General features: G+C 45.7%; 1 protein-coding gene across 3 annotated transcripts; it reads right to left on the bottom strand.

The window, feature by feature from the left end:
- Window positions 1-3044: 3044 nt before the first annotated feature.
- Window positions 3045-12581, bottom strand: ak1 (adenylate kinase 1). 3 transcript variants are annotated; one of them, XM_083669471.1, is made up of 7 exons: window positions 12507-12581; window positions 7034-7073; window positions 6124-6159; window positions 5648-5811; window positions 4734-4850; window positions 4336-4527; window positions 3045-3951 (listed from the first exon to the last, which is right to left on the bottom strand). In XM_083669471.1, exons 2-7 carry the CDS (start codon window positions 7038-7040, stop codon window positions 3883-3885), a joined length of 585 nt encoding a protein of 194 aa, XP_083525597.1. In that variant the 5' UTR covers window positions 7041-7073; window positions 12507-12581; the 3' UTR covers window positions 3045-3882. The 3 variants fall into 3 exon arrangements, with proteins under 3 accessions (XP_083525597.1, XP_083525598.1, XP_083525596.1); XM_083669472.1 differs by lacking the exon at window positions 12507-12581 and adding an exon at window positions 7273-7396; XM_083669470.1 differs by lacking the exon at window positions 12507-12581 and adding an exon at window positions 8052-8123 and having other exon boundaries at window positions 3046-3951.
- Between the last annotated feature and the right edge of the window lie 456 nt (window positions 12582-13037).

Raw genomic sequence — 13037 nt, 5'->3', positions numbered from 1 at the left:
AGCTACTGTAGGTAGGCCTAGATAAACAGTCAAACACTTAGCCTAGCAACATCCAAAGGCTGGACAGACTGCACGTACACCTCTGCTTTCAAGGTGCATCTCCCCCTCCAGAGCTGTGTGGAGTGAAGCTTCCCTCTCCCCCCCCCTCTCCCCATAGAGGGCCGCCAAGGGAGGGTGGGCGGGGGGTGGGGGGGGTGGGGTGGGGGCGTGGGGGCAGGGGGACGTCGCCTGTGTTGTGTTTCAATAACAGGAAACAATCGTCCGCTTGGTGGTCATCGTCTGTCATCAAGGGTCGGCGTTGGTTCCACCGGTTTCCACGTCGCCAGCCAGCAGCACGTCAGTCGGGGGTTGGCGGGGAGGGGGAGAGTCGGTGCGCCAGCTCACTGGTTTCCTTATGGTTCTCTAAGGGGGTCCGTCTGCCAGGGCAAGGCTGTGTGTTAGTGGAGAGGGTTGACGTAAGATGTGGGCAAGGCTGGTGGTTATACGGTACATTTGTTTCATCATTGAAGCCCCCGTTTGGGCCCAGATGGATTTGTTATTGAGCACATAGCAACGGCCTTGGATAGGGTGTGTGTAGGCTACATGTGCACCACAATGTATAAGATGATGGAGAAATTAAAAATGTTCACTTTGGTCCTCATGAAAAAAAGTCAGGTTTTTCAGCTTACAAGCTCTTTTGATGTTCACCAGGATGGTTGCACACACACACACACACATACACACACACACACACACACACACGCGCACACACACACACACACACACACACACACACACATACAGAATACAGACAGTACGTGACACCACCCTCCCCCCCGATTCCCTGTCCTTTGTTTTCCCCCCTAACTTGGTAAGTCTGTAACATTCCACACATACATGCAATGTCCCGTCCCTGCTGCTTACTTTATAAAAGTGCTTACTGACGCCTTTTTCTAATTGTTCTTTCCGATGGACACATCCTCTCCCTAAGAAGCACTTTTCCTCTTCCTGGTTCGTCCAGCCGCCGAGTCGTGAGCGTCCAAGCTATCCTCCGAGCTCTCCTTGGAGGATAGTCCGGATACCTGGTAGAAAGAATTTGTGGGGCCCAGCCGTGGAGCAGAGCGGAGGGGGCGTCTGTGTGTGAGGTGTGAGGAACAGGAAACCTGACGGGTGAGTGGTTGTGGTCTTGGTGAGCTCGGAGGGGAAGGTTTCCAATAACAGGTTGGATTTACTGTGTCTCCGCTTCCTGTTGTGTCTGCAGGCTCGCTCACCTTGACCTTGGTTTTGGATGGAGAAGAATCACCTTTAGCACTTTTAGCTCAAGCCAATTATTCTGTGTGTGTGTGTGTGTGTGTGTGCGTGCGTGTGTGTGTGTGTGTGTGTGTGTGTGTGTGTGTGTGTGTGTGTGTGTGTGTGTGTGATAGGTTGACGGCTGTACTCAGACTCACATACACACTCACATAAATACACATTCACATACGTGTGTGTGTGTCTGTGTGTGTGTGTGTGTGTGTGTGTGTGTGTGTGTGTGTGTGTGTGTGTGTGTGTGTGTGATAGGTTGACGGCTGTACTCAGACTCACATACACACTCACATAAATACACATTCACATACGTGTGTGTGTGTCTGTGTGTGTGTGTGTGTGTGTGTGTGTGTGTGTGTGTGTGTGTGTGTGTGTGTGATAGGTTGACGGCTGTACTCAGACTCACATACACACTCACATAAATACACATTCACATACGTGTGTGTGTGTCTGTGTGTGTGTGTGTGTGTGTGTGTGTGTGTGTGTGTGTGTGTGTGTGTGTGTGTGTGTGTGGTAGGTTGACGGCTGTACTCAGACTCACATACACACTCACATACATATACATTCACATACGTGTGTGTGTGTGTGTGTGTGTGTGTGTGTGTGTGTGTGTGTGTGTGTGCGTGTCTGTGTCTGTGTCTGTGTGTGTATGTCACTGCTGTTATAATAAAGTTACCCCTGTGTACTAAACTGGTTAAACTGGGTCGCACAGCTTGACTGTGACAAATAGGACTTAATAGGATGCAAGACCCTCTTCAACAAGGCCTAAGACAGTCTCACAATTGAGGGAGTAGAGTTTAAACATTAAAGCCTCAACCACTGCCAGAAACCTGGGGGTTCTCCTCCACTCCACCCTCTCACTTGAGTCCCACAAAAACAATATCAGAAAACTCTTTCACCAGAAAAACAATGCTTCAGACTCTTCACAGTTGCAGAGAAACTCACCCATGCATTCATTTCCTACCACATAGACTACTGCAATCCACTTCTTTATGGACTTAGTCAACAGACTACAGCATGTCCATCACATTACCCCAGCACTAAAGAGTCTTCACTGGCTACCTGTCAAAGAGAGGATCAACTTCAAAGTCCTCCTCCTCACCTCTAAGGCCCTACATGACTCTGTGACCTTCTATCTGATCCAAGTCCTCACGCCTCACTGTCCCTCCGGTCTTCAGACTCTTGTCATCTCCTGGTCCCCAAAACCAAACTGAAGACCATGGGTGACAGGACCTTCTCCTCTGCTGCACCCCACCTCTGGAACGCTCTGCCCCCCCTCAGTCAGAGCCTTTGACAGTCTGGACATTGTTAAGACCTGACTGTTTAGGCAGGCTTTTAATGTGTGATGTTGTATGTTGGTCCTGTTCTGTGCTGTCCCTGCAGTCCATTTTTATTAATGTTTTTTTTATTTGACCTGTTAAGTGCAATGGGCTTGTGATAGAAGCACTATACAAATAAAATGCATTATTATTATTATTATTATTATTATTATTATTATTAATTATTATTATTATTATTATTGGAGTTGTGGTGGTCCTAGGATAGCTTTTGTCATGAACATGCCTAATTCAAGATGATATTTGGGCAAAGTTTCTGCCCACTAATGAGCCGTTTGAATTTCAATGATTTGTGCCTCAGGCAGAAACATCTATGATACACATTATCAAAAGAGAATTATCCTAGAAATATAGTAAGGTCCAAGTAATACCATGTAAAATTACAAATATATGAGTAACATCTTTAATACTTTGGAATATGTGTTATACTATTCTATACATGTTTATATATGATACAGCTCTATTATGGAGTGTGAATATACATCATTAGATGAAAAGATATGAACATGAACATGAAAGTGGTTTGCTAGTATTGTATTCTACTTCCCCTGTGCGAGAACTAGTAGTCCTGAACACATCCTGAATGAGGTAACGGCACGTAGCTCTGTCTGTCTGCATGGTGCTTAGCTCCAGCCATACAGGACTGTACATGCTTTCCCAGATCCCAGGGCTTTTGAGAGGGAGCAGAGAATGGATTATCTAGCGGTGGTGTAGTAAGTGCAGCCTGCAGTCCGCAGCCCACCCCAGGAAGCCATTGTACATTTTAAGGTCAGAAGAGGTGTTGGCAGCTCCTGTAATTACACACAGCTGATATGAGCACTACTACCTCACTGTTAATGGGTGGGTGTTTGTGTGTGTGTGTGTGCGTGTGTGTGTGTGTGTGTGTGTGTGTGTGTGTGTGTGTGTGTGTGTGTGTGTGTGTGTGTGTGTGTGTGTTCAATTACAACAGGCCTGGAAAAGTGTTGGTTCTAGGGTTTAAAGGTGATGTTTTAATGAGAAATGAACAGGTACTGTATATGACTGTCAGAGAAACCCCAATCCTGTGGATATGGCCTGATGGATGTTGGTTGTAGTAGCTGAAGTGACACAGTAGATTATTGCTTTCGCACAGCAGTTTGAGTGAATAAGGCAACACTGTTCCTCAATGGTCTTTCATTAGATATCATGGTGACTCTGCAGTCTGTTGCTTTTGTCTCATGAGATGGACAAGTTGCAGGAAAAGAAAGACCACAACAAAGTTCATCGTCCAGTCATGTTTGTTTGTTTACTTGAGCGCATCGATAGCTTTGGCGACGTGTGAGAAGACTTCATCCACTGGCAGCTCAGAGTCGATCTAAGGAGTGAGAGAGAGAGTGAGACATACTTGGTAAGTGTCAGGTGTGAAGTTAAAAGAGATTAGAGTGATGTATATTGTCCATTAAGAGGGAAGGTGTTGGCATTTGAAAGTGGAGTCGTTTTTTCGTCTTCTCTGATTCTCATTACAAAACAGCAAACACATGCTCAATTCCAAATAGAAGCCTAATCTATCAGAGGCTGAGGGTGTGTGTGTGTGTGTGTGTGTCTGTGTGTGTGTGTGTGTGTGTGTGTGTGTCTGTGTGTGTGTGTGTGTGTGTGTGTGTGTGTCTGTGTGTGTGTCTGTGTGTCTGTGTGTGTGTGTGTGTGTGTGTGTGTGTGTGTGTGTGTGTGTGTGTGTGTGTGTGTGTGTGTCCATTCTCACCTTCCTGACGATGCCGCGGCTCTCGTAGAAAGCGATGACAGGCTCAGTGGCTTTGTAGTACAGGTCCAGGCGCTTCTTGATGGTCTCCTCGTTGTCATCAGCGCGGCCGCTGGTCTCACCACGCTTCATCAACCTCTTGACCATGGTCTCACCCTTGGCGTCAATGTACAGCAGCAGGCAGGGGGCACCGATCTGAGAACAAACACACACACACACACACAAATTTAGATATCATTAACAGGGTTCATATCAAGGGAATGCCTTGTGTCTCCGGTATGTACAGCCCCATAAACAAATTGGTTATCATGGAGTCTCCTTAAAAATATTTATGTTGATGTGAAATCATGAATATTAGAGCTCTATCAATACTTCCCTCCCATCCCATGTCCTCCTCCTACCTTCTTCTCAAACTCCTCTCCCTGCACGACCTCACGGGGGTATCCGTCGATGAGGTAGCCCTTGGACGTGTCAGCCTTGGCAATCATGGCATCCTTGATCATGTCCAAGACTGTGTCCTGGTGGATGGTGGGTGGGGGAGAATAACATTCTTAAATTTGGAGCAATAACACAGAACACACACTTGTTGCATACTGTAATGGTGTATGTTTGAATGCTTTTTCCACCCCACCCCCCCCCCCCCCCCCGTCACATACACACACACACACACAGACACAATGCACTGACAGTGTAATTTATAATTATTTAAAATTATTCTAATTTATAGTGTACATGCCCCATACCCATTTCACAGCCTCTAGCCTCATTGCCACTTAGCCTCACACAGCCTACAAAATGTATTGTTTTATTGTTCTATTTTGTACATTTGTAAATTTGTTATTGCTATTTTGTTAATATTTTGCTATTTTGTAAATTTCTTGTCAATATTCGCTATTGTTTTTTCTGTCCCATGCACCAACCTCACCAAGTCAATTTCATGTATTTGCAAATATACTTGGCCAAATAAAAGAATTCTGATTCTGACTCTGATTCTGATTTTTGGTCAGGGACAAGTATGAGCTCCAGATTATCTCGATAGAAGTGGGTGTGTACTGGATCTAATAGTTTTCCCAGTCCCAGAACCAGTCCCAGTCCCAGTCCCAGTCCCCAGTCCCAGTCCCAGTCCCAGTCCCAGTCCCAGTCCCAGTCCCAGTCCCAGAGCCAGTCCCAGAGCCAGTCCCAGTGCCAGTCCCAGAGCCAGTCCCAGTCCCAGAGCCAGTCCCAGAGCCAGTCCCAGAGCCAGTCCCAGTCCCAGTCCCAGTGCCAGTCCCAGTCCCAGTCCCAGTCCCAGTCCCAGTCCCAGTCCCAGCCTCACCAGGGGGACGAGCTCTCCCTTCTGCATGATGGCCTGGAGCTGCTTGCCCCTCTCGGAGCCTGAGGCCACCTCAGCACGCAGCAGGTCCCCGGACGACAGATGGGTGTAGCCATACTTGGCCACCACCTTTTCACACTGGGTGCCCTTACCAGAGCCAGGTCCACCTGGGGTTAGGGTTAGAAGAGAGCAGACACAGAGGGTTTGGATCTGTTTAGACCAGAGAGTTTGACATATGGTAGTTGGAAGACCCTACCCTCTAACCCTAAACCATAACCTTAACCCTATAATACCTTACCCTAACTCTAACCTTAAGCATAATCCTGACCTAACCCTAACCCTTAATTGACATCAGAGTTCAACAGCTGTCAAAGCTGTGTGAGAGGCACTTCTATCCCAAGAGGATGTCAGTTTACATGAAGAGCATGTCTAGTGTTTGGTTTAGTTCACTACGTTCACACGAGTATGGATTTACTCACCCACAACAAAGATGATCTTGGCGCCTTTGATTTTTTCTGAAAGGGACACAAATAAAACACAAATGTCAACGTCACTGAATCAACCTAGGAAACTCTCTCTAACCCTGAAGTGAACTCTCTCTATACAACTTTGTGTGCAACAAACCGTCAGGGCACACTGTTGCAGAGAAACAAATCCCTGTTTTGGTTGAGCTGCAGCCTCCCATTGTTAAAATGTTGGAAGACCTGTAAGCTGCTCTGCCACTGACTGATTCCACTGGATCAAGTGTGCCAATGCTCTAGCTACTTATTCACCTGAGGTTACCGTGGCAACCATTGTCAAGCCAAACACATCACAGTGCATTGTTTTGTGACCACATAAAGCTAGCTTGGTTTAGCTAGCCAAGCTGACTGTAGTAGCCTACTACACTATATATCAAACACAATTGGTAGCAATTTGGGATGTTTATTTATAATGTCTTGACAGGTTCCACATGAGACAGTGGTCGAGTTGCCAAGGAATCCAAAAATAGCGTCTATCAAAGGCTTTTAAATGTTTCCCATCTGAAACTATTTCATGATCATTTGATGATAAACATGATCTCTGTATTTCAAAGAACAGTAACAATCGTTCACTTGTAATAAAGTGATATCCCATAGCTTTAAATGATGAATGACCTTCATCAAAGAACAATGGAACGTTAGACACAAACTCAGTGCTAAGCGTATAATGTCTTGTGTTGACTGTAAAGGCATGTTCCTCCTAACTGTTGTGATATATTAAACCACCAGAAGAGGTCACTATAACCTAAGCAAACACATGAGTAGGCTACTTTTAGAATGTAAACAGTCTGCAGTGAAATAACGAATATGAGTGCTTTGCCAGAGGAATTGTAACCATTATATTGTTGACACACAGTATGATAGTTACCTGCCATGTTGATCTGTTATTTGGGAGTTACTCCTTTCAACTGAAACAGAGAACAGAGAGACAAAAGATACATTATTACTGCTACTACAAGAGAATTTATCTACTATGCTAATCATCTGGTTACATGGATTCATTCGCTTAACGGTCACCCACTGTATTCAAAAGAGAACCTTCCCTTCTAGCTTCTGATGTCTTCATCTGAATTTGTTTCCAGATACTTGCATTTAGAGTAGACTTACAGTATGTCAGAGGTGCTGGAAGTGAATGACAACAATCCACTGAAGTAAATCCACTCTGACTGCTTCTATGGGACTACATTTATATTGTATTATAGCGGTATAGTTTTTCTTCCTTCTCAGTTTTAGTCTTGCTATGTCTTGTTCCAAGAAAAGCGTCTAGCGTCTAGGGGACACAGTGACACTTCCGGACATTGCTGTTGTAATTACTATGCAGATAATGACCGTAGCATTTCCTCTGCCTCTTGAGAGACAAAACATTCAGCTGAATCAGATCAAGTGGTGGACAAAACCAGGATTTGGATAATTGTCTAGTTGACAATAAACTAAAGAGAAGAAAAATATAATCAAAGCACAGCTTCCACACCTGTGTCTACAAGACTTAATGTTTACTCTGTCTGGGAAATCGCCCATTAAAAGACATCAACTGTCCCACACCAAGAGTCCTGAGGCAGAGAGAGTGTCTAAGTGAAAAGCATTTCTCAATATCCTGGTGTAAAGTGCAGTCGCATTACCATCACTCACACAAACTCTGCTCCAGGGGGGTAGTATTAACCACGGTAACATTACAATACAGTGTCTCAGATCCAGCACCTAGTTACACCCCTCAAACAAAATATATAGCTGAACATAATGATTCTCACCACCCCTAATACAAAACTGACACCACAACATAGCACCACCACTGTCCCTGTGCTCATATGACTGAAGGGAATATGAATGCTTAGCACTTTAGCATTAATAGCAGTAAATATAACATAAAAATAGTTTGACAGCCTTACAGTTCTCTGTGTGTTGTACTGCGCCCTTCCGGCAATCCTAAGGGAGGGAGGAGGGGGGAGAAAGGGAGGGGGAGGAGGGGGGAGGGAGGGAGGGAGTCACGTCTGGGTGTGTCCCATCCTGTTCCGTCAGGCAGGGTGGCGTGTGTAAGTAGATCTCTCAGCTCAAGTGGCTACATGCCTCGGTCATGTGACTATGGTGAAGCCTTTAACGTGTAGAGTGTGGTTGTTCAGACGAGGTCTGTAACAACTGGTCAAATGGGTGTCAAACTGCTGTCTAACTGGTGAGCTGTAGACGGGTAAGGACTGGTTCTGGGCTGGACTGGTTCTGTGGCTTAGCCAATAGATGAGGTTAGGGCTGAGGTAACCTGGGAACCGAGAGTTTGATTTAGTGAGACTAGACATAAAATTACCTCTGTTTGGCCCGGATTCGGATCAGAATGCTTTGGTAAGCCTTTATATTACAGCCCTGTTTCAGCTGGTATTTGCTAAGAAACTATGTGGTAACTATAAGCAAGCTTAATTAATATGCAATTATCAGGTAATAACACTGCTTAATACTGGTCTGTAAACTAAAGGGTGACCTCAAGCTGTCTATATTATGTTTTGGGATAGGCAGTGTTGATTCTAGATCAGTTATTCAGGACTTAAGGTTGCCCTGATCCTGTGTCACAAACTATATCTCATGCCTAAAGTCTATCCCGGAATAGGCCGAGCAGACCCTACATCTGTTACTTTCTCTGAACCAGAGTACTGTAAGAGGATGCCCATAAGACTGTTGTACAGTGTGCCCTGGGCTAGCGCTACACTAACTATCCAGTGGGAACTTGAGTCCAGTGGAACAAGATTGAGGGTGAAAGGGAGAAGAGGAACGATCACTCTCTCTCTCTCTGTTACAGTTCTAACCCTAACCCTAACCCTAACCCTAACCCTAACCCTCTATAGGTTTGAGTGTCCTCTGTTGATCTCCAAGGAGAAACAACAGGGCATTCAGGGGGACTGAACTGAATAAAGGCAGTGATTGTTTGTAAATGCCATGGCATTTATGTTTAGTATGTATAATATAGGCCATTTAGCTGACACTTTTCTCCAAAGCGACTTACATTGCAATGAGTGCATACATTTCCCAGTATATATGGTCCCAGCAGGAATCAAACCCACAACCTTAGCGTTGTTAACGCCATGCTCTACCAACTGAGCGACAGAGGACCATGTAAACACCACACATTGTCTGCCCTACAACACAATTGTTTGACATTCTTGTTTGACATTCCAGTAAAGTGACCAGGAACACAGATGGGTAGTTCAGCTGGGGAAAGAGACTACTAGACTACCCCTCTACCTATTCTGCTGGATTAGAAATCAGAATATTAGAATGGTTAAAGAATGACTAAAATTGCATGATAGCTTATATGATTCGCTCTAGCAACCCACTTTGCCCTACCACCCCACTCCCCCATGCCAGACTCTAACCTGTCCTACAGCTGGGGAAATACACTAGAGAGACTACCCTCTCTACCTATTCTGCAGGATCAGTAGTCCATCAGTTATTAACAGGTGTAATGTAGGGAGCTGTTGACCCTGTGGTCTTTATAAATGTCACCCAGAGCCCTGAATCAGCACTGTGACCTTTTAGGACACCTGCCCTAGCCTATTATGGAGCCCCAGTAATGGGATCCAGGGTATCCCAACTTCTTGGCATGCCAAACATCCTCTGGGTCCTATCGGGGGCTGGACCAGGGCACTCACTGTCCCAAGCAGCTGAGGTAATGATTATGCAGTATGACCTAACAGGAGCTCAATGAACGTGATGTACTACTCATCATATGGCTTTTTGCAGTATGGCTCTTGCTTGCCATGGCTCAGGATGTCGTGAAGGGCAAACACGCATAGACTCATGGGCTCTACCATCTACCATGTATTGTAAAACACAGTGTCTCTTTATTACCATGTAGCCTACTGAAATAAGACTCCCACATGTCTGTTATCATTAACAGTGCTGGCTGAGAGGCTGAGAAGTAGTGTAATAGGAGACTGTCTATTCTGGGGTAAATGATACAGGACATAGACAATGCAGTGAACAAGCATGCTATCAAAATCTACTTGATCGATGAATGCAGTTCTGTAATGAGACCAACACAGTCTCCTCATTAAATCGTGTACCTATACACGATACACATTCCAAATTGCGTGTCCTGGTTGACGCATTAGAGAGCTACGCTACATGACGGTAAGTGAATTTGCATGACTTAGGTAAGAAGTTAATAACTTTGAGTTGCGTGGCGGTTAGGCAGTATCAGGCATTCACTTTGAGTGGTTAAGGTAAGGGTAAGTTGTAGGTATTAGGAAACATTAGCATTACCAACAATAGTTAGCATATATGCCGATTGTTGTCAATCGTGCATTTGGAACCAGCGATGTGCGGGTTACAAGGTAAGCTGTTAATGACTCCACCAACCCACCACCAGTCTCCTTATACGGTGTCCCGCCTTCTGTATTCACCTGCCAGTATACATGTAGCTAAAAACGCCAACCAGGACATGCAACTGGGAATGCGTACTATCGTCTATAGCTAAACAATTTGAGCAGGAGACCAGTCTGAATGATGAGACGCTTCATAGTTTCAGCACCGAGGCCAACTCCTTCTGCTCCCTGAATGCTAGATTAACTCATACGGCCACTTGCAACAAATGTGTGTTACATATAACCAGGCCAGCATTTTCTGGATAGCAAAAGCACACATGCTTTATTTCTAGACTACATCAATATGCTATTACATTTTTCCACATACCGTTCCAGTATTGGGCAACATGCTTTGTTATTTAGGCTATTTGATATTTTCATTTGTAGTGACTATTATTCAGTGAGTAGCTGAATATATAATGGCATTGTTTTGCATGCAATACATGTATCTTCATTAGGACTCTGACGTCCCAGAGGATGTTGCAAGTGAGAAGAAACCTTCAGCATTGCTGCACAGGTGCATCCAATTACACCTGAATTCAACCCTGACATATATTCATTGTCAGGGTCTAATTCATCTTGTCATTTGTCATTGAATTGAGCAAACACCGCAACCCACTCGGTTTAACTGCTAGCGATGCTGCAAGAGGCCCAGGCAGGTGCACAGGTAGGAGCACAGGTAGGGGCAAAAGGAGCAATGGCTCCTGCCCCTTTGCTCTGCCACTCACAAAGTGCACTACTGGTTGGTTTGCAATATGCAAGTTGGTTCATTGCCCCCCAGGGGGGACATAAACCAACTTCACAAGACGCTTCCCCAGTTCCCCTCTTCTCTAACTCAAGTCCAGGGATATCTGATGCATATCTGATGTCTCTCCCTATCCCCAGCATATGTTATTGTTGTCTCCAGCCGGTCATGCTGCTCTGCTATAAAAAGACCCTGTCCCCTCTGCAGCTGTTCTCAGATACCATGTCAATCATTCCTGAAAAACACATGGGGAGCTGTATTGCACTTGCTTAGTCTCTAAAGCCACTGGTGACGTAGAGTACGCTATTGAGCTATAAGCACTTAATTTGTCAATACAACTGTAATGTACTCCCCACTCACTGTTATGCACAGCAGGTGAGGTAGTAGTGTGTGTAACGTAGCTCACTACAGTGCCTTTAATAACGGTGATATCCCTTTAAGGGAGAACTTGTGATCACTCTGACGTCAGGCCCAGTCTGAGTTAAGATATTCCATGATGTTTGGGGAGGGATGGGGAGAGAGAAGTGGCTGTAGTGTGGCTGTGGAAGATTTAATTTGTGTGTGTGTGTGTGTGTGTGTGTGCGTGCGTGCTTGTGTGAGAGAGGGAGAGAAAGAGAGTTCCAGGTTGCAGGATTTTGGTGTCCAATCAATAGCATGCCGCCAGTTGTATAAATGCCCAGTGCTGGAAACAGAGACACACTGAGAATGACGATTGAATGAAATGTCTGAATGAAAAAATTGTGTGACAGCAGAGGGGCTTGACAAGCAACAGCAACAGGACAGGCACAGGAGCACGTAGGAATTTCACTTTCCCTTCACAAGCCATGTTAGCTATATGCCATAATATACAGTAAGACTCCCAAAGGGGGCCTTTCCCCTGTATTGCCTATGTGCAGCCAAGCATGTTTGTCATTGAGATACAGTATGTTAATACTGTATGATGGTCTACTCCCAGCCACACTGGTTGACTCAGTGGCATTCTTACCCTTTAGCAGAGGAAGGACGTTATGCAAGGAGCCCTGTTCCTCAGCCCCCCAGTTTCTCCATAACAGGCGCGAAACGCTTTGCATCAGAGAAGCACTTAAAGAGCGTGGGTCAGGCGCTACTTTACCCTGCCCGCCCTCTCCCTCTCTCTCCTTCATCCTCCACAACACAATCAACCCCTGCCAGCCGCTACGGTACTTCCTCCCTCTCTTCCTCTATGGTGCCATTGTGTGCAGCCTGTCTGTCTGTCTGTCCTCAGTACTGACCTCTCTGTTCTGCGCGGTGCGACTGTGTCCAGTGTGGGCTGCTGCTGTCCCTGGATCCTGTGTGTGTCTGTGCTGCACGGCGGCCCTCCCTCCCCCCTCTGGCTTTTTATAGCTCTGCTCAGCCCTGCTCAGACTGCACTGCATTCTGGGTAAGAGAGAGAGGCATGGGGAGAGAGGAAAGAAAGAGGGAGGGAGGGGGAGGTTGGGGTTTGTGGCAGTGTGCCTGCTGCTGTCAGGATTTGTTCTTGTCATTTGTCATCGGCTGCAAAGGAGCAGTGTTGTGTGTGTGTGTTGGTTTCGAGGCTCCCCATCCCATTGCATTTAAATTTTACACTCCGCTTCTCTGGGAAGAGGTTGTGTAATCGGAGAGAGAGAGAGAGAGAGAGAGAGAGAGAGAGAGAGAGAGACCATGTCAATGAGCAAGTCTGTTAAGGGGGGTTGGATTATCAGATCACAGCAGATTGAGATGTGGTTCCTTTAATACGGACTGAACCAACTGCAGGCAGAGGGCGGTGATAGGGAAACACAGAG

The sequence above is a fragment of the Argentina silus genome (assembly GCF_951799395.1).
Source record: "Argentina silus genome assembly, chromosome: 5".
NCBI classification, from domain to species: domain Eukaryota; kingdom Metazoa; phylum Chordata; class Actinopteri; order Argentiniformes; family Argentinidae; genus Argentina; species Argentina silus.
The sequence above is the reverse complement of the archived record's forward strand: the minus strand, read 5'-3'. Positions and strand labels throughout refer to the sequence as shown.